Source organism: Marmota flaviventris, chromosome 19 (assembly GCF_047511675.1).
Source record: "Marmota flaviventris isolate mMarFla1 chromosome 19, mMarFla1.hap1, whole genome shotgun sequence".
Classification (NCBI taxonomy): domain Eukaryota; kingdom Metazoa; phylum Chordata; class Mammalia; order Rodentia; family Sciuridae; genus Marmota; species Marmota flaviventris.
Window position 1 is genome coordinate 21,733,519 of NC_092516.1, and position 16,987 is coordinate 21,750,505.

Here is a 16,987-nt window from a genome sequence, read left to right on the forward strand (position 1 = left end):
CCTGACAGGCTGACACAGCCATGCCAGGAATCCCCCACTGAGGCCAGCCAGAGTTGGGCCAAGGTCAGGCCTCCCTGTCCTTCCCAGAACCACAGCTGCTGCTGGGCCTCTGGGCCCCTGGGAGATACAGCAGGAGGGAAGGACTGAGGTCATGCAGTGGGAATGAGGTCACCCTGCTGCTTTGATCCTATGGGCCCCCAAATCCCTCAGCACCCACCCAGCAGGTTCTGGCTTGTCCATCCTCTCTCCCCAAGTACTTCGTTGTAACCAGATGCCGGTGGAGTGCTGAGTGACCACCAGGTGGCACCCTGTGGCAAGAGAGTGAGGGGCAGAGGAGTTGGAGGCTGGGCTAGCCTCCGTTCCTGGAATAGGCCAGGAGGGAGGAGAAGCGAGCGGAAGGAAGACGGTGTGTGGCTGGCCAGCCAGCCCAGGAGACCGCCTCCCCGGTGGCCAGTTTGGGCGCCCTGGGACAGTGGCTGCAGGTAGGCAGAGGTGATACCAGGATTCAGGCAGCCTTTCCCTGGTTTGAGCCCTTCCCTTGGTCCTGGCCTTTCCCACCTTCCTATACTTTCTCCTTTCCTCCCCTTCCCACAATGCCCTGTCTCCCCACCCTTCTTTTTTGTCCCCAAACCTCTCCCCATCCACCTCAATCCCTACCCTTTCTGTGCCCCAGGCCCTTACTCTTTTAGTAACTCAGCAGTTAACAGGATCAGAGGGCAGGTAGCCTGGCTGCTGCCCCCACCACTGCAGCCTCCAGGAGCAGCTCTGCCTCCCCACCCTCTGTCATGGAGCTCTGGTTCACTAGGGTGCCAGGCCCCTTCTAAGAGTAATGAGTAACCGGGGCAGGTAGTAGCAGGCAACTCAGGTGAGCCAAGGTTTCTCCCCACAGCTGGGCATGGCAGAATCTGCACAGGCCCCGAAGCTGGTGTACCTGGTCACAGGTGGCTGTGGCTTCCTGGGGGAGCATGTGGTGCGAATGCTGCTGGAGCGGGAGCCGAGGCTCCGGGAGCTGCGGATCTTTGACCTGCACCTGAGTCCCTGGATAGAAGAGCTGAAGACAGGTGACTACAAGGGGAAGTTGTCTTGAAGAGGGTATGGTCTCCCCCATTCCCTCCCAAACCAGGATACTCCCCTACTTGGTGGAAAAGATGATGCCTGCTATGCTGTTTGGTCCACACGGATGGGATGAATGAGTCACTTGGAACATGTGGCTCCCAAGGGTGTAGGCTTAACCAAGCAGCTGGCTGATGACCTCGAATCTGACATTGCCTCTGGCCTCCCCGGCTTTTCCACCAGGGCCCGTGCAGGTGACTGCCATCCAGGGGGATGTGACTCAGGCCCAGGAGGTGGCAGCAGCTGTGGCTGGAGCCCATGTGGTCATCCATACAGCTGGGCTGGTGGATGTATTTGGGAGGGCCAGTCCAGAGACCATCCACAAGGTCAACGTGCGGGGTGAGGTGCTCCCCACCTACTCTAATCTTGCATAGGACACTCCCTGGCACATGGCTTGATCTTACCTCTCTGTTCCCCCACCCCATTTGACCTTGACCTCCTTTGATTCTCATGTGACAACCTGTACTATTGAAAGCCCTGCCCCTGTGTGATCATTGTTCATCCTGTCCATCCTCACTCCACCTGTTCTGGTTCTCCCTGGACCTGGGGTGGGCAGGGGAAAGATGCAGAGAGGAAGGAAGCCTCAGCTTGGATCCATCTTCTTCCTCCCCAGGCACGCAGAATGTGATCGAGGCTTGTGTACAGACTGGAACTCAGTTCCTGGTGTACACAAGCAGCATGGAAGTTGTGGGACCTAACGTCAAAGGACACCCCTTTTACAGGTGAGCTAAGATTCCCCCATTACTTAAAGAGCCCACTTCTTTAAGCATTGAGTCTTCCTTTTACCCTCACTAGGGGCAATGAGGACACCCCATATGAGGCAGTACACAAGCATCCCTATCCTTGCAGCAAAGCCCTAGCTGAGCGCCTGGTCCTAGAGGCCAATGGAAGGAAGGTAAGCCAAGAGACAGAGATGGGCGTTGGGGGTGCAGCCAGGCCAGCACAGCCTGACTTGCAGGCTGCTTTGCATTCTGCCCTGTGGGCCTCCTATCTCTAGCCTGAGGAGGCTAGTACAAAGGGGAAGCTGCTAGGTCCCAGGTCCTAACAGTGTTTGTCATTTGGCTTTTGCCATCAGGTCCACGGGGGGCTGCCTCTGGTGACTTGTGCCCTGCGTCCCACCGGTATCTATGGTGAAGGCCATCAGATCATGAGGGATTTCTACCGACAGGGTCTGCGCCTTGGGGGTCGGCTCTTCCGGGCCATCCCAGCCTCTGTGGAGCATGGTCGGGTCTATGTTGGTAAGGACGGGGCTAAGCAGGGGGAGGCCAAGAACAGGGCAGGAGGACCTGCTTTGAAAGTGGGTGGGACCCATGTGGTTCTGGGAGGGGCAGTCTGTGCTCTGACTGGAAAAGGATGGTCTGTTCACAGGCGCAGGTAGATGATGATTATGTAGGCATTGTCTGCATGGACCACAACGGAAACAGTATCCCTGCTATTAGGGAATGCTGACATAAAAAGCTATAGGCTGAGAAGATTGCAGGCATGGAAGCAGCAGTTCCCCAGGAAAGAGAGGGGTAGCATGTACACAGACCAATCCAAGAGAGCAGTGGCCTCAGGATCTGGGGGAAAAGCAGCTATTCCCAGGCTGTGGTAGAGATATGGGCAGCATCTAAATGGGTCCAAATAAGGAGTGGCTTGTGCATAAGCTGGTCCAGAAAAGCAGCATCTTATGTGATTGCAAGAGCCCTTGGAGGCATAGCCACTTCCCCTCACTGGCAGGCAATGTGGCCTGGATGCATGTGCTGGTGGCCCGGGAGCTGGAGCAGCGGGCAGCACTCATAGGCGGCCAAGTGTACTTCTGCTATGACAAGTCACCCTATAAGAGCTATGAAGACTTCAACATGGAGTTCCTGGGTCCCTGCGGATTGCGTCTGGTGGGCACCCGCCCACTGCTGCCCTACTGGCTGCTAGTGCTTCTAGCTGCCCTCAATGCCCTGCTGCAATGGTTGCTGCGCCCACTGCTACTCTATGCACCCCTGCTGAACCCCTACACACTGGCTGTGGCCAACACTACCTTCACTGTCAGCACCAACAAGGCACAGCGCCATTTTGGCTATGAGCCCCTGTTCTCATGGGAGGACAGCAGAACCCGCACCATTCTCTGGGTGCAGGCCATGGAGGGTACAGCCCAGTGATGGTGGGGCTGGGGCCTGGGGGCCATCATGGCATATCCACCCAGGTCTTGAGCCCTCACACACTGGATGGGATGGAATGGCTGGATTCCAGAGCTGGAAGCTCTGGTGCCATCTAGCTGTCCCAGAGCCCTCCACATTTTATGGCTACAAACTCTTGAGTCTGGGTTGTGTTCTAATGCTTGGTTCCAAGTTTCAGGGCAGGGTTTTCTTCACTCTCAACCCAGGCCTGCTGGATGTTTAGCAAAAAACTGATTTCCAGATGTTCTCACTATGCCATCCCACTTCTGATTCTCAAGCACGAAGTGGCCAAGGTTCTAAAGACTGACACCCAAGTGCCTCTGGACTAGGTTCAGATTGAAGAGACTTCTCTGGTTTCTCCCTCCACCTTTGTCCTCAGGGCATTATCTTCCCATTATTTAAAATAATATATCACCTTTAGACATTTTCTTAATTCCCCTCAATGAAAGCCGAGAAAAATCAGTGTTTTTTCACTTCTTATCCCTCCTCCCAAATTGAGATCTTGCAATATTATTAGCTCTCTGCCTGAGGATATCTCAGTAATGTTGTACCTTGCCAAGCCCTGTATTAAAATCCTTTTCCAAGCCTGTGTCATCAGTCTGTCCAGCAACTCTGCCACCCACTACCCCAACAAGTTTCCCCTCCCCACGGCGCCAGTCCCATGTGGGGACAGAAGGAAGTGAGCACACAGCACGCCCGCTGTTGGATTGGTTGCTATTTCTCCCATCCCACGGGGCCCGGCCCGGCCCGGGAGGGGGGTTGGGGGGCTCTGGGGACAGGACATGCAGGGCTGGGGGGTAGAATTTCTGTATTTTATCCATTTGCAACTTGGTCACCAATAGAGAGAAATGAGACTGAGGGCTAACAGGAGAGGGTAGCCTGGCTCTGGGCCCCCAGCCAGGCCCCAAGAGTCCTGTCCCCTCTAGAGAGGGAAGGGAGAGAGCTCTAGAAACCAACGGAGAAACAGAGAAGGGGGCAGGGGCTCATGTCAGCAAACACAGCTACATCACGTGACACGCCAGCGACACAGAAACACACGCCAACGCACACAGCTGCACAGCGGGCAGGGGGCAGGTGGGAGAGAAGGGAGCCGGGGGCCACCCATCTTGTCCTCTGCGGGGCGGGCTGGGGGGGGCAGGGTAAATGCATAGAACACATCATGTGTACACGCTCAAGGCGTGGCATGAGCGTGCGACGACCCACGGGCACATGGGATGAACACGTTGTGTGCTTCATGAGAGGCCAGGATGGGGAATAAGGGAGGGAAAGCACTGAGCCCTGGCCAGGCCTGGGACCACCCACGGGGCACATGGCTTGATGGCTGTAGATGCATGGAGTGTGGGCAGCACACACTTGTCTGAGAACATGCAAAAAATTCCAACCCCTAGACAACACTCGGACACACATAGACAGCAGCCAACAAGCAAACCTATCATATAATGTGTGGGACTTTTAGAAAGCTAGGGCACAGCAGAACCTCAGGGATCCCCTGGTCCACCTGAGGCCCAGAGATGGGCAGCTGTGAGCCTAATGCTATTCAAAGAGGCAGGAGCAGCACTCCAGCCTCAGCTCCACCCTTCTGGTGAACTTCAAAGCTGTGGGGCTTCTGGAAACACCTGGGCTGAAAGGGGGTCCTGGCTGGGAAGCAGGAAGGAAGAAGGGGGCTGGATGCTGGGATCAGCTCTGACATCTCCATAGAAGCCTGGGATGGGAGCAGAAGGGCTGCAGTCAGACTCCGGGCAGACTTCCTGTCCTGTAGAAGGGCATTCTGGGAATGGACAAGCAAGCTCCCTTCCTCAGGACAGCTGATCTGGGGTTTACATACATGTGGCCATATTGACACAGACACACCCAGGATGGGCAGAACCTAAACAGTGAGGTAGGGAAGAGGTTGGCTGTCTGAGTTTGAGGGGGGGGGGGCGCTGGGAAGGATGTGTTCTGGGAGGTCACATTTGCATGGGCTCTCATACAAACACGCAAACATTCACACTTTGCATGATGTGGTAACCTGCAGTCTACACACATAAACCAGAGTCCTTCAGCTAGTACACAGGTATGCCCCACCCCAGGGCAGGGCAGATTCATGTACTTTGTATGTTCAGCCTATTTGTTCCTGGGCCATTGGGAGGGGGTGGGTTTCCAACACTGTCCTTTCCCTGTCTACCCTCTACTATCACCAAATACAAAACCCACCAACTATGCATATGCTATCTACACCACAAAGAAGAAATTAACCCTTTCCTCACCATCAGAAAACCAAGTCTACATCCCTCAATCTTACCCCTGGTGTGGGGAATGGCCATTGATGATATTTTAGCAGGAGAGGTGTCTAGGGGATGGGGCCCAGGACTTAACCCACACTGGCCACTCCAGTAAATCTGAAATCAACAGTTGCCCAAACCCAAGTTTCCTGAGGAAGAGCCCAGAGCATAGGATAGGATAGTGAAGACAAATGCTTCTCCCAGGTTCAAGGGGGGTGTGGAAGAGGCAGGAAGGGTCAATGCCCTGATTTTCCATCTGACTGAGGGCAGCTCTTGACATCTCACCTCATCAGTAACATCCCTACAAATGTCTTTCTGGGAGGCATTTGTGTAAAAATGGGTACAGACCTGAAGGGACACCATGCCAACATCAGCATGCATGGGTGCCCCAGTATACATGTTGTGCCTGGGTGTGGCTACCTTCCTGGGACCTCTTCAGCCTTGGTATGTGTGAGTACATTGAGCTGTCACAGATTCAGGCCTGTCCCTGGGCAGAGACACAGAGAAAGATAAGGATCTGGGTATGTGTGCACAGGGGCCCTGAGGTTGGGCAGGGCAATGTGGATATAGCAGTGTGTGCAGCCACATTGGTCAGCAGCTCTGCAGAGAGGGAGGGGGACAAATAAATCTGGATAAACAAACAGGAATAGGGCACATGTCCTTAAAAACAAACAAGTGTATGTGTGTGTACACAGGGGACAGAAACACACTATGTAGAAAGCCCCTAAACAGACATGTATGCACACACACACACACACACACACACCCTCACACACTGTATTCCAGGTAGCATAGAAATATAGATATCTGTACCCACCCAAAAAGGTGTCCAGTCCATGATGTGGAGGGCTCTAAGAAAACTTATCAATACTTCAGACAAGACAGAGTACGCACACGCATACACACGTACCTCCTATCACCTATTGGGGAAAATGCGTGTCTATGTAGGCCAAGCTAGGTCATTTACAAGTATATACTTCCATTCACCTCTGGGGATCTCCAAAGCCCACAACACACACACACACACACAAACACACACACACATACACACACAAACACACATACACATACACACGCACATACACCCTCCCTGGGGCACACAGCAGCCCCTGGGGTGTCTAAGCCAGGAGGGTTTGTTCTAATCACGTGGAGTGTCTGCCATGGCCCATGTGTCTCTGGGCCTCCCTGAATCCTTTGAGAATGTAGAACATCTGCACACACACACACTACCCGCCTCATTTGTAGCAGACGAGGGAGGAGGTGTCAGTGGAGGAATTGCTGTTGCATTAGGTTCAAACACTCAAACACAAAATTCCATGTACACAAACTGTGTGTCTACAAATCTGTGGCCACACACATACCCCCCCCACACACACACACCTATTCACTAAAGACAAACCAGGGTGTGGTGGGCTGCTATGTTGTACTCAGGAACAGTCTACACAACAACCCAGGTGAAGGGGAAGCTCAGACCACACACAGACTCAAGGTGGGGGCAAGAGGGGTGATTCGTGATTCGGTGCATCTACACATCTACACATGTACACACACGCTGGGGTGTCCACACGTCTCGAGCATGTGCCGGCGGCATGCATGTTGGTGTGCATGTGTGATCACGCCTGCTGCTATCTACGTGCGGGGGCAGGGGGTGGTCCAGGGCAGGGTGAGGCCCAGGAACTCCAGGGTCTGCCGTGGGTGGAGGAGGGAGTGGGGTTACCTGGGTCTGTTCTGGGGGTGAGCTCGGAGCAGGGGATGGAGTGAAAGGGGTGATGGGGGTATTGCTCCCAATGTGGTGGGGGAAGGGTCTGGGAGAGATAGGGGTGAGGGGCCTACAATCCCAGCGTCCCCCCAATGGATGACGCCAAGACCACCCCCAGCACCACACAGCAAATGATGATCATGATTTTCTTCTGCAGGTAGAAAGATGAGAGAAAGAGTGAAAGACAGAAACAGAGTGATAGAGAAGGAGACAAACCAACAGACAGATGGGGGAGAAGACGGGGGAGGAGGGTGAAAGGGAAAAGGGGAGAAAAAACAGAAATAGGAAGAGGTCAGAGCCAGAGATAAGGCCTCTCACCCGATTTCAACACTCAGCTCAGCCTTGGCCTGAGCCCAGCCCCACCCACCAGGCTCCTGGTCTCCCTGCCCCCATCAGGCCACCTGCCCTGGCTCACCCTCCGCGCCTTGCTCTGATATTTCACAGCTTTCTTGGTGTCGGACACAGCTCGCTCCACATAGTCCACGGAATGTTCCACGTTGTACTCGATGCGGTCAATCATCTCCCCCTGCAGACAGAGGAAGTGTGCACAGGGAGAAATGGGGGCTGGGCTGGGAGACAGAACCTTGGGGACCAGGGCAGCTCCTGGGGTGGCATGGCAGAGCCAGTACCTGGCTTTCCACAAGCATGGCCATGTCCACGAACATGTCGTGCAGCTCGCGGATGCTGGTTTCCAGTTTGATGATCTCATTGTGCCTCGTCTCAATCTCGTTCAGTGCCTGCTTTGTCATCTGCGAGTCCATTTTGATCTAGGACCATGGGAGTTAGGGAAGAACTGCAATTACCCTTTGCCCCCGTAAGAGCTTCGATTCAGCAACCAGAGTGTCTAGGTTCAAAACTGAATGTCATTTACTAGCTGTAACCTTGGGCAAATTTAACCTCTCTGGGCCTTGGTTTTCCCACCTAGAAAACATGGATCCTAACAGCGCCCGCCTCACTAGGCTGCTGTGAAAATTGAGTGAGTTAATATGTAGTATATCAGGGGCTGGGACGTGGCTCAGTGGTAGTGTTTGCATAGCATGCATGAAGCCTTGAACCCAGGGCTTCAGGCATGCTACGCAAAAACTGATAACCCTGCCCAATCCCTTGGCCACGCCCCACGCCTCTGGTTGGCTCTGGACCTCCAGCACCCAACCCGCCCAGCTGCAGCTAGGTCGCCTCTAGAGCACCACTAAATAAATAAAACATAAATCTTACTTTTAAAAAAATCAGTATATCAGTTGGAATATCTGGCACTAAAAATAAATTTTGTTTGATTATAAGAAATAAGACTTGTCCAGAGCCCACCACCTTGCCCAGGAGCCTCCTCTAACACACACACCAGGGAAGGAAGCCCAGGGAAGAAAGATGTCAAAGGCAGCAGGTGAGAAAGTGGCCCAGATGAGAAGGCAGTGTGCCCACATTGCCTAGAGCCTGCATGAGATGAGGCAGGGGATAAATAATAGCAAAATGTACTACAGTCCTTGAAATTCAAGTCATGGGGAGAGACTCCAATTCACAGTCGATCTCCCCTGCCCCAAAATTCCTGGCTTGAGCTGGTCTACCACTAACTTGCCAAAATTTAGACCATGTTAAGCTACTCCTTTTCTCTAAAGCCTTCAGGACTCCCCACTACCTCAGCCTACACACCTTTATTTTGAGAGTCAAGGCCCATTCTCCCTTTTAGCACACACTCTTGCTCATCCTATAAGAATCAAAATCACCCAGTAGCTGTTTGGTAAATTGTCTCCTCTTCCTGTTTTTTTGCTTTGTTTCTTTTTTTTTTTTTTAAGTATTTATTTATTTATTTATTTTAGTTTTCGGCGGACACAACATCTTTGTTTGTATGTGGTGCTGAGGATCGAACCCGGGCCGCACGCATGCCAGGCGAGCGCGCCACCGCTTGAGCCACATCCCCAGGCCCTTGTTTCGTTTTGTTTTTTCAGAGTTTTCTCTTTGCCTATTTCCCCCTGTCCAAAATCTCCTTGCTTCTTGAGAGACTGCTTAATATCACCGCGCCCAGGAAGTCCTCCACAGCCCTCAGCCCAGGTCCTGACCACCCTGCTTTATAATGATGGGTTTCTATTGTAACGATGGTGGGCCAGTTGGCAGGGTCAGCTCTTGTCCATTGAAATGACCCCCTTGGAACTGTCCACCAGGTTTCCTCCATTCTCATACAGACAGACAGATGGCCTGGCTGCAGGTGTTTGGAGAGGGAGAGAAGGAGCTAAATGGCCCACAATCAATTTGCCCAAAGTAAATTCAACAAAGACCAATTATCCAAATAACAACTTACTGCAAACTATTAAGACAATCACAGTGCATACTTTAAAGCTGGTAGAGAACCATTACTCAGACCACTCGCCTTCAGAAGCAAAAATAGGACTGGGTAGGCCAGGAAAAAAAATCCATAAGGAAAAAGAATTGCGGTTAGGGGAAAACTCAATAGGTCACATATAAAACAAGGAAAGGGCAGTGTGCAAAACTTAAGCAAAACTAAAAGTTATGTTTTAAAAATCTTCAAAATGTTCACAAATGCACCATATAGTGAATGACATGCTTCAGGTGGGGAGCATGTAGTAGATCTGAGTAGTGGAGAGTCCTGACTCTCATACTAGACGGTGGAGTCAAATCTTTCTGAGCTGGTTTTCCTCATCTAGGCCCCCCTGAGAGTTGTGGAGAGGATGAAATGAGTTAGTAAATGTAAATGTGTAAAATGCTTAGAACAATGCCTGGCACGCTATTGTTTGCCAATTTTATGGGGATGCCTTCCTGCCCTGCCCCCACGGAATTCCCCAGTTCCTCGTCCAGTCTGCCCACTGCAAGTTAGTTATTCCAGGGTGGACTTAGGACCTAGATCCAACCTGAACTTGGGGAGGAGAGGCAAAGGATTTCCAAAAACAGACTCCGCCCCCACCCGGGGGCTCACATCATCCGTGAAGATGGCCAGTTTCCCGCTCTCCAGCATGTCTTCCAGTTCTTCATTGGTCGTGGTCCTGCCGGCTGTGGGGAGAACCGACTATCATCTGCTCAGGGACGGGGCCCTGAAGTGGTGGGGATGGGGCAGGGACCCGGGAGTCCACCCTCCCGGCCAGCTTGAGTCAGGCGCCCCCCTCCACAGAGAGGAAGGGCCTGGAAGGGCGCTTGGGCAGCCGCGGGAAGTTTAGGGCAAAGGGCACACGCACTGATCTCCAGCTGTCGCTGGATCCGGTCCTTGCAGCGGTCCCGATACTTGGACTGGGTCGCGTTATATTCGGTCATTACCTCCACAAACTTCCGGGAGAGCGTCGAGTGCTGGGGTGGGTGTGGGGGGACAGACACAGGGAGTCAGGGAGCCCAGAGGGAAGCAGCACGTGGACGTTTGAGGGGGGAATGGCCTCAATTAGTTTACGGGTCTCTCTTCAATTCGGGCAGCGACCTAATGCCTCACAAATCCAGTCCCTTATTCCCCCAAGGGGTATCTCCACCCTAAACCAGCGGGTGACCCCCAAAGTGGCTGGGTTACGCCCACCTCTATAACTCCGCCCAATCCCTTGGCCACGCCCCGCGCCTCCGGTCGGCTCTGGACCTCCAGCACCCAACCCGCCCAGCTCCAGCTAGGTCGCCTCTCGAGCCAGATCCAGGTGCCGCCCCATCTGGGCCACTGACTCCTACCTGGGTCTTGCGGATGCGCAGGTCCGCGGAGGAACGGTTCAGTCCCTCCTCTTGTTCGATGCTTTGCTCGATCGCTGAGAGAGAGAGAGAGAGAGAGAGAGAGAGAGAGAGAGAGAGAGAGAGAGAGAGAACGAGAGAACACACACAGTGAGGCACAGGAAACCTGGGGCATATGGATCCCGGGTTTATGAAGGATCGACACCGGGGAGCAGGCTCCAGGCCTGAGAAGATATGTCATGCCCATGGCGAGGGCGGGCAGTAGAGAATCCAGGGTGAGGGGCAGCCCAGCAAAATGCACAGGTGTTTGTGGGGTTCCTGAAGGCAGGTAGATGGGAAAGTTGAGGGTCAAAAGGCCACCAATTAGAAGGGGGCTATTTGTCTAGTGGAAGAATCAGGTCTTGGAAAGTGCCTGGCTGTAGCTCCTGCCCAACCCCATGAGGGGATGTGGACCCAGTTCACTCAAGAAGGGTCCCACTAGTGAGGAACTCTCCATTTCTCTGGACAGGGGCAGAAACATACCTTGTGGTTTTAGTTCTTTTCATTGGGGTGTTTTGTTTGTTTTGTTTTTTGGTACTGGGGAGTGAGTGAGCCCAGGGGCACTTTACCACAGAGCCACATCCCCAGCCCTTGTTCCTATTTTATTGAGAGACAGGGTCTCTCTGAGTTGCTTAGGGTCTCACTGAGTTGCTTAGGGCCTGGCTAAGTTCCTAAGGCTTGCTTTGAGAACCTCCTGTCTCAGCCTCTCCAGCTTCTGGGATTCCAGGCCTGTGCCACCTTGTCCAGCTCTTGTTTTGGTTTTGAAACAATGTTTCATTAAGTTGTCCAGGCCAGCCTGGAACTTCTGGGCTCAAGCCATCCCTTCTGCCTCAGCTTCCTAAGTAGCTGGGCAAGTCACCACACCTGGGTCCCCTGTGATTTTTTTTGGTGGAAGGCAGACACTTCCAGGTAGGTGGGGTTCTAGCAGCCACCCTTTCCTTGAAGAATTCTAGGGCAAACAGATGGATGCTTCAACAGAAAAACAGCCCTCCCCCTGCTCTTCGAGGTGATCCCTGTCCTGGGAGTTTCCACTTCTAAAGGATGTTCTGGGAAAGCACACAGATTAACTGGGATTCCTGCTTCTGGATCGTGCACTCCTGACACTATCATTCAGATTTTTTAAAAAAGGAGCCTGCGGTAAGATCTACTTTAGTAAGATCAGAAAATGCAGCAGGAATGAATCACCAAGCCTTCTCAGACCTCACAGGGCCTCCAGGCCATTCCTGAGAACATCACTTCTCTGTTTTGCTGGCAGCAGGGAAGGTATGGGGCTGGATGACACCCCAAGGATCCCCTGCCAGCAATAGCAGGCACAGTGACTGAGTGATAGTTCTGGCCCAGCTGATTCAGGAAAATCACAGGAACACATATCAAGGGATACTGGAATCTGCTGTCCCAGCTTGGGGCCCTGTTGTCAGCTTTAGGGTTGGAGCCAAGTTGGGATGGAGGGGTCTTTTACTGTAGGTCACTGATCATGCTTCAAACTAGAAAATGAGTCAAAGGGATGAAACAGCTCTTTCAAGGTCACACTTAGGGCCTCAGTTCATGTCTCCAACAAGAGATCAGAGGAGATGAGAATCTTCTCTTTTTTTCTGGAGATATGGAGGGTCAGCTTCTTAAACCACTGCCTCTCTTATTTCTGGGTCTATTCATGAACCTTGAATCTGAGAGCTCTCCTCCGGGTCTTCTGAAGAACATTCAAGGTCGGAGCTCAATGAGCACAAAGAAATCATTGAGCTCAGGGGTTTTAAGCTACGATCCAGGAGGAACAGAGCTTTTGAGAAGGAACCCCAGGGGCTATTGCAGAGACTGAAGGTAGAGCCTCCCAAACCCAATTCAGGTAGAGCAATCTTTTATATGTTTCACATGTTGAGGGGTTTTTGTAAGATTTCATTAGAAGAAAAAGATTTTTATGCTAAAAAGAGAAAAGGAAAGAAAAAGAAGGCAGTTTTGAAATTGGTGTAATTTCTCTTAGTATACCCATGAGCAAGCTGAGAGGGAGGAACTTGTCCAGAGTGAGTTAGAGTGGAAGCTGGATTCCCTCTGCCTGGCTTGGCTCTTAATGTGACCCTGGGTTAGGGCATTTTCCATTCCAGCACACTCACCCGAGTGCAAAGGGCTTGATTTTATGAATCAGCACCAGAGATTCACATATGGCCTCCCCTTGAGTCCGGGAGGACTTGGGGTTTCTGTCCCTGGGACCAAGGTCAGCGCTGTCAGGCCAGATATCTCATAAAGTTCCTTTCCCCAAAGACTGAGACATTAGAGGTGCTTGGCAAATATTTCTGATGCTGAATTACTATGAGCACACAAATTACCATCCCGGTACCTCTGCTATTCCCCTGGCACCAGCAGACAAGGAGGTTCCCAACCCACAGTGCTTTGGGAGAAGGTGGTTATTACCAGCACCCAAGTCCTTAAATTAGAGTGAATACATGAGCATTTGGCAAGTCCCTCCTGAAAGCTTGCCAGCCCCTGATGTCAGCCACACAGTCCAATCTGTCCTGAGCAGAGGATACCAATTCAGAAGCATTTGCTGAGCCCACCTACTGGGTGCTCAGTGATAAGCTAGGGACCCGTTCAGGAGGAATGAGGACTTAGCAACACCAAAGCCGCTTGGAAGATTCCATTTTTCTGATGGACTTTTATGCAGAGCTCAGATGCAATTTAAACAGGAACCTTTCCTCTCCCTTATTTTCCTCTCAAGTGTTTTTCTCCAAAGAATCTGGATCAAGTGGGCCAAACCAGGCTTGGGTGCTTTCTCACCATTCAGGAATCTAGCTCCTGGAAGTCTGTGGACATTCCTTAGAAAAGGCTAGTTTTGTCCAATGGAGGACAGAGTTCTTTTTTTCCCCTAGTAATGGGACTGCATTCCTCACCTTTCAACTTGGACCGAACCTTGTTGGCCGTTTTCTTGATGTCTGCAGTGAGGTCCTCCAGTTCCTGTTTGGTCTCTGAGGGGAGGGTGAGGAGGGTAAGTGAGAAGTCTGGGTGGGACCCCAGGCCCTCCCCCTACCACTGACACCTGGTGGTGGCACTCACTCTCATCTGGGTTGGGGGCAGCCAGGATGGCACTGTGCTGTTTTTTCACCTGCTCTACATCTTCTGACAGTTTCTCAATGCAGCCTCGGATCTCTTCCACCTGGAGCAGAAAAATCGGTGATACCCAGTCAAGTTGTTGGGCCACATGAGGGGATCCAGGGTAATCAGCCAGGGCAGGAAATAGGCCGGACACAGATGGATTGATAAAAGGCCAATGAGAGTGAAGAATAGAGAAAGGGGGGTGCTCAGAAAATGGCTGGCGAAGGTCCAGGTTCTGGGTCTGGGGCCACTGGGGACTCATCACCTGTTCAAAGAACTCATCCATAAAGTGGTCCCGATCCACGTGGACGACCTCCTCCTCATCATCACTGTCTTTCGCCTGCAAGGCAAAGGAAGGCTGAATCCGTGAGCTGTCCCTATCTTGGTCCCCCAGGCTGGCTCTCTGGCTCTCTGGCCCTCTTCCCACGACACATTTATAGATATTCTAAGCTCAGAAAAGAGTTTTTGGGAGGGGTCCTAAGTAGGGGAGACGGCAAGGGCACCAAAAGGGGGAATGAGCACCTGATATACCTTGTGGAATAAGGTTCTGGAGACCAGGGTAGCTGATAACTCAAAGGACACCTTGGAGGGAATTAGCAAAAGGCAGGTGGATGTGGCCTTATGGGTACCTGGAATCAGATGGTATTCAGGGCTGCTGCTACTGACCAATCAGTATGAATGTATTTCAATATTTTAACAACCAGCTAAATGTCAGCTTTGCAATAATTGGCTCTGGGATCCAAGAGGGACTCTAGAATGGTGTCCCAGGAGCCTGAGTGTCCCTGACATCCCCAGCAGTGCCTGCCCAGGCCTCACTTTACTCCGCTACTATTTCCTCCCTGCCCCCACCTGACCAGCCATGTCCCCTGTGCAAGGTCACTTCACTGCTAGCAGCAGGCGCCAAGCATGGTGAGGCCCAGTGAAGGCTGGGTGAGATGCAGGCAGCGCCCAGACCTCCCTAGTTCCCTGCAGCTCCCCCCAGCACTCTCACTCCCCCCTCAGCCTACTCTTTTTCATGTATTCACTCTCTTTTATCCAACCCCTTCCAACTGCACACCCACCTCCTCTCACTGGCTTGGATTTCCCAGTCGAAACCTGCAGCTGCTCAGCCCTCCACCCTCAGGGCTCAGAGACACAAAGGGATTCACCCACCCACACCACCATCGCCACCAACAGACAGACCAGTGACACAGACAGAAGTGCACACAGAAATAGGCCCCCGACACCCACGTGGAGACACGCTGTCATGTTGAAGCTCACCCGCACACAGACCCAAGCAAAGTTGCACGTGAACACACAGACCTTCGGGCGGGCCGTGCCCCTGGAGACATTGAGGAGGGCCCTGGAGGTTTGTTCTCCCAGCCTCTCTGAACCTTGGGTTTTCACATTCATTTAGAGCTGGGCAAAGGGCACAGGGAGGGCTCCCCAGGGCTCTCCACTCCTGACTCCAGCTCTTCTCTGCTTGGGACAGAGGTCTGAGGGTAAAATCTGAGCCCATCAAGCTTAATTGTGTCTGGAGCTCTAATCAGCCCCAGTGGAAATTTCAACAGAGTTCATCCTGATTTCTAGAAAGACTCTAGCCAGAGTTCGGACAGAAGTTCATTTGGAGCCTGAATGAAATCAAGACAGGATCCAAAGGGAATCTAAAGAGAAGAGCTAACAGGGTCCGAGTAGAATGCAGACAGGCCCTCGCAGAAACCAGACAGGCTCAGACCAAACTAGGCTAGGCTCAGACAGATCCCAGACAGCTCAGATCGAACCGAGACAGGGCCAGATGGGACCTCGATGCAACCCAGACAGCCGAGAGAGCTTGGAATCCGCAGATCCCCGACAGCATGGGAAAGAGCCCGCACAGCCCAGAGGAGCCCTCCCACTGGACGCCCCCAAAGCTGCCCCAGTCTCCTGCCTAAGTCCTGCCCCAACTGAATTTGAGGGATTCTCCACACAGACTCCAGGCCCACACCAAGTCAGAACACATGTCAGACACTTCAAGACAACACCAAATATCTGCCTAGAGAGGTGGGTGCCTCTGTCACAGCTGCCCCCAGAAGGAGGAGTGGCACAGGTGGATCTTGGGAACCCTGATAAGACTTGTGGCTTCTCAAGCCTCCACCCCAGACAGACATTGGCCCTGAGAGGTTTTGGGATGTGGGGCTTATCTCTGAGGACCTGCTGGTCTCCCATGATAGTTTCTAACATCTCAGTCCTCAGAACCCAACTACCCTATGAGGCCTCCTTCCCCTAAGAGCCAAGAGCCTTGCTCTGCCCCTTCTGTTTCTGCACACTCACTCAGCCTTCGCCCTACCTCACAGGGGTCAGGACATCCTCACTAGCCTTAGTATCTGGGAACTTTCCTGTTCTGTCTTTCCCTTTCCCATGCCAACTTTAGGAAGTCCTTCCTAAAGTCTAATTTCACTCTCTCTTCCTGTTCTCAGAACCACTTCCCTTAGATTCTTCCTAGAGTATCTTGGGCTACCTGTTTACTTGCCCTTGAGAGAGGAAGAAAGGTGGAAGGGTGCAAATATGATTTATTTGGAATAATAATTATGAAGAGAGCTAAGAGTTAATAATCCTTCCTCTGCATTTATAAACACTTTTACACCCATAATCCCTTTTGATCCTCACCATCATAGCTAGTCCTGTGAGAAAGCTGAGCAAACATCATTATCCCCATTTCACAGATGAGGGAACAGGAAGTCACAGAGGGGAAAAGGAGAGTGATTTGCCCAAGAGCTAAACAGGACCAGGACCTGCCTCCTCCCAAGACCTCATCTAAGGCTCCAGGTCCGGTTCCCCACTCAGTGACTGTCACCAGCTCTTTCTCCTCTCAGGTCAGCTCCTGCTAAGGCCCACTCTGGGTAAAAGTCTCTGTGTCCTGAAAAACCTAACAAAATGTTATCATTTGACAGTAACTTCTGTATAAGTCTTACACT

General features: G+C 52.3%; 2 protein-coding genes across 12 annotated transcripts; one reads left to right on the top strand and one right to left on the bottom strand.

Moving 5' to 3' along the window:
* Positions 1 to 48: 48 nt before the first annotated feature.
* Positions 49 to 3,850, top strand: Hsd3b7 (hydroxy-delta-5-steroid dehydrogenase, 3 beta- and steroid delta-isomerase 7). 4 transcript variants are annotated; one of them, XM_027948420.3, is made up of 7 exons: positions 49 to 482; positions 890 to 1,061; positions 1,297 to 1,452; positions 1,727 to 1,835; positions 1,963 to 2,008; positions 2,189 to 2,351; positions 2,833 to 3,850. In XM_027948420.3, exons 2-7 carry the CDS (start codon positions 896 to 898, stop codon positions 3,246 to 3,248), a joined length of 1,056 nt encoding a protein of 351 aa, XP_027804221.2. In that variant the 5' UTR covers positions 49 to 482; positions 890 to 895; the 3' UTR covers positions 3,249 to 3,850. The 4 variants fall into 4 exon arrangements, with proteins under 4 accessions (XP_027804221.2, XP_027804223.1, XP_027804222.1 ...); XM_027948422.3 differs by having other exon boundaries at positions 2,282 to 2,351; XM_027948421.3 differs by having other exon boundaries at positions 50 to 482; positions 1,909 to 2,008; positions 2,282 to 2,351.
* Positions 3,851 to 3,960: 110 nt separating this feature from the next.
* Positions 3,961 to 16,052, bottom strand: Stx1b (syntaxin 1B). 8 transcript variants are annotated; one of them, XM_027948595.2, is made up of 11 exons: positions 15,315 to 16,052; positions 14,577 to 14,683; positions 14,320 to 14,394; positions 14,016 to 14,115; positions 13,853 to 13,927; positions 10,938 to 11,011; positions 10,469 to 10,577; positions 10,213 to 10,286; positions 7,916 to 8,053; positions 7,702 to 7,812; positions 3,961 to 5,019 (listed from the first exon to the last, which is right to left on the bottom strand). In XM_027948595.2, the coding sequence occupies exons 1-11, from the start codon at positions 15,550 to 15,552 to the stop codon at positions 4,804 to 4,806; spliced, it is 1,317 nt and encodes a 438-aa protein (XP_027804396.2). In that variant the 5' UTR covers positions 15,553 to 16,052; the 3' UTR covers positions 3,961 to 4,803. The 8 variants fall into 8 exon arrangements, with proteins under 8 accessions (XP_027804396.2, XP_027804395.2, XP_027804397.2 ...); XM_027948594.2 differs by having other exon boundaries at positions 14,586 to 14,683; positions 15,285 to 16,052; XM_027948596.2 differs by having other exon boundaries at positions 15,357 to 16,051.
* Positions 16,053 to 16,987: the final 935 nt, after the last annotated feature.

Coding starts and splice junctions, on each gene's coding strand:
- Hsd3b7 (XM_027948419.3), top strand. CDS start 896: ATGGCAGAATCTGCACAGGCCCCGAAGCTGGTGTACCTGGTCACAGGT. Junction 1,062..1,296: donor GATAGAAGAGCTGAAGACAG/GTGACTACAAGG, acceptor CTTTTCCACCAG/GGCCCGTGCAGGTGACTGCC. Junction 1,453..1,726: donor CCACAAGGTCAACGTGCGGG/GTGAGGTGCTCC, acceptor CTTCCTCCCCAG/GCACGCAGAATGTGATCGAG.
- Stx1b (XM_027948594.2), bottom strand. CDS start 15,552: ATGGGCTCAGATTTTACCCTCAGACCTCTGTCCCAAGCAGAGAAGAGC. Junction 11,012..13,852: donor GGTTCGGTCCAAGTTGAAAG/GTGAGGAATGCA, acceptor TCTCTCTCTCAG/CGATCGAGCAAAGCATCGAA. Junction 5,020..7,701: donor ATCAGAGCAAGGCGCGGAGG/GTGAGCCAGGGC, acceptor GCCCTTCTACAG/GACAGGAAGTCTGCCCGGAG.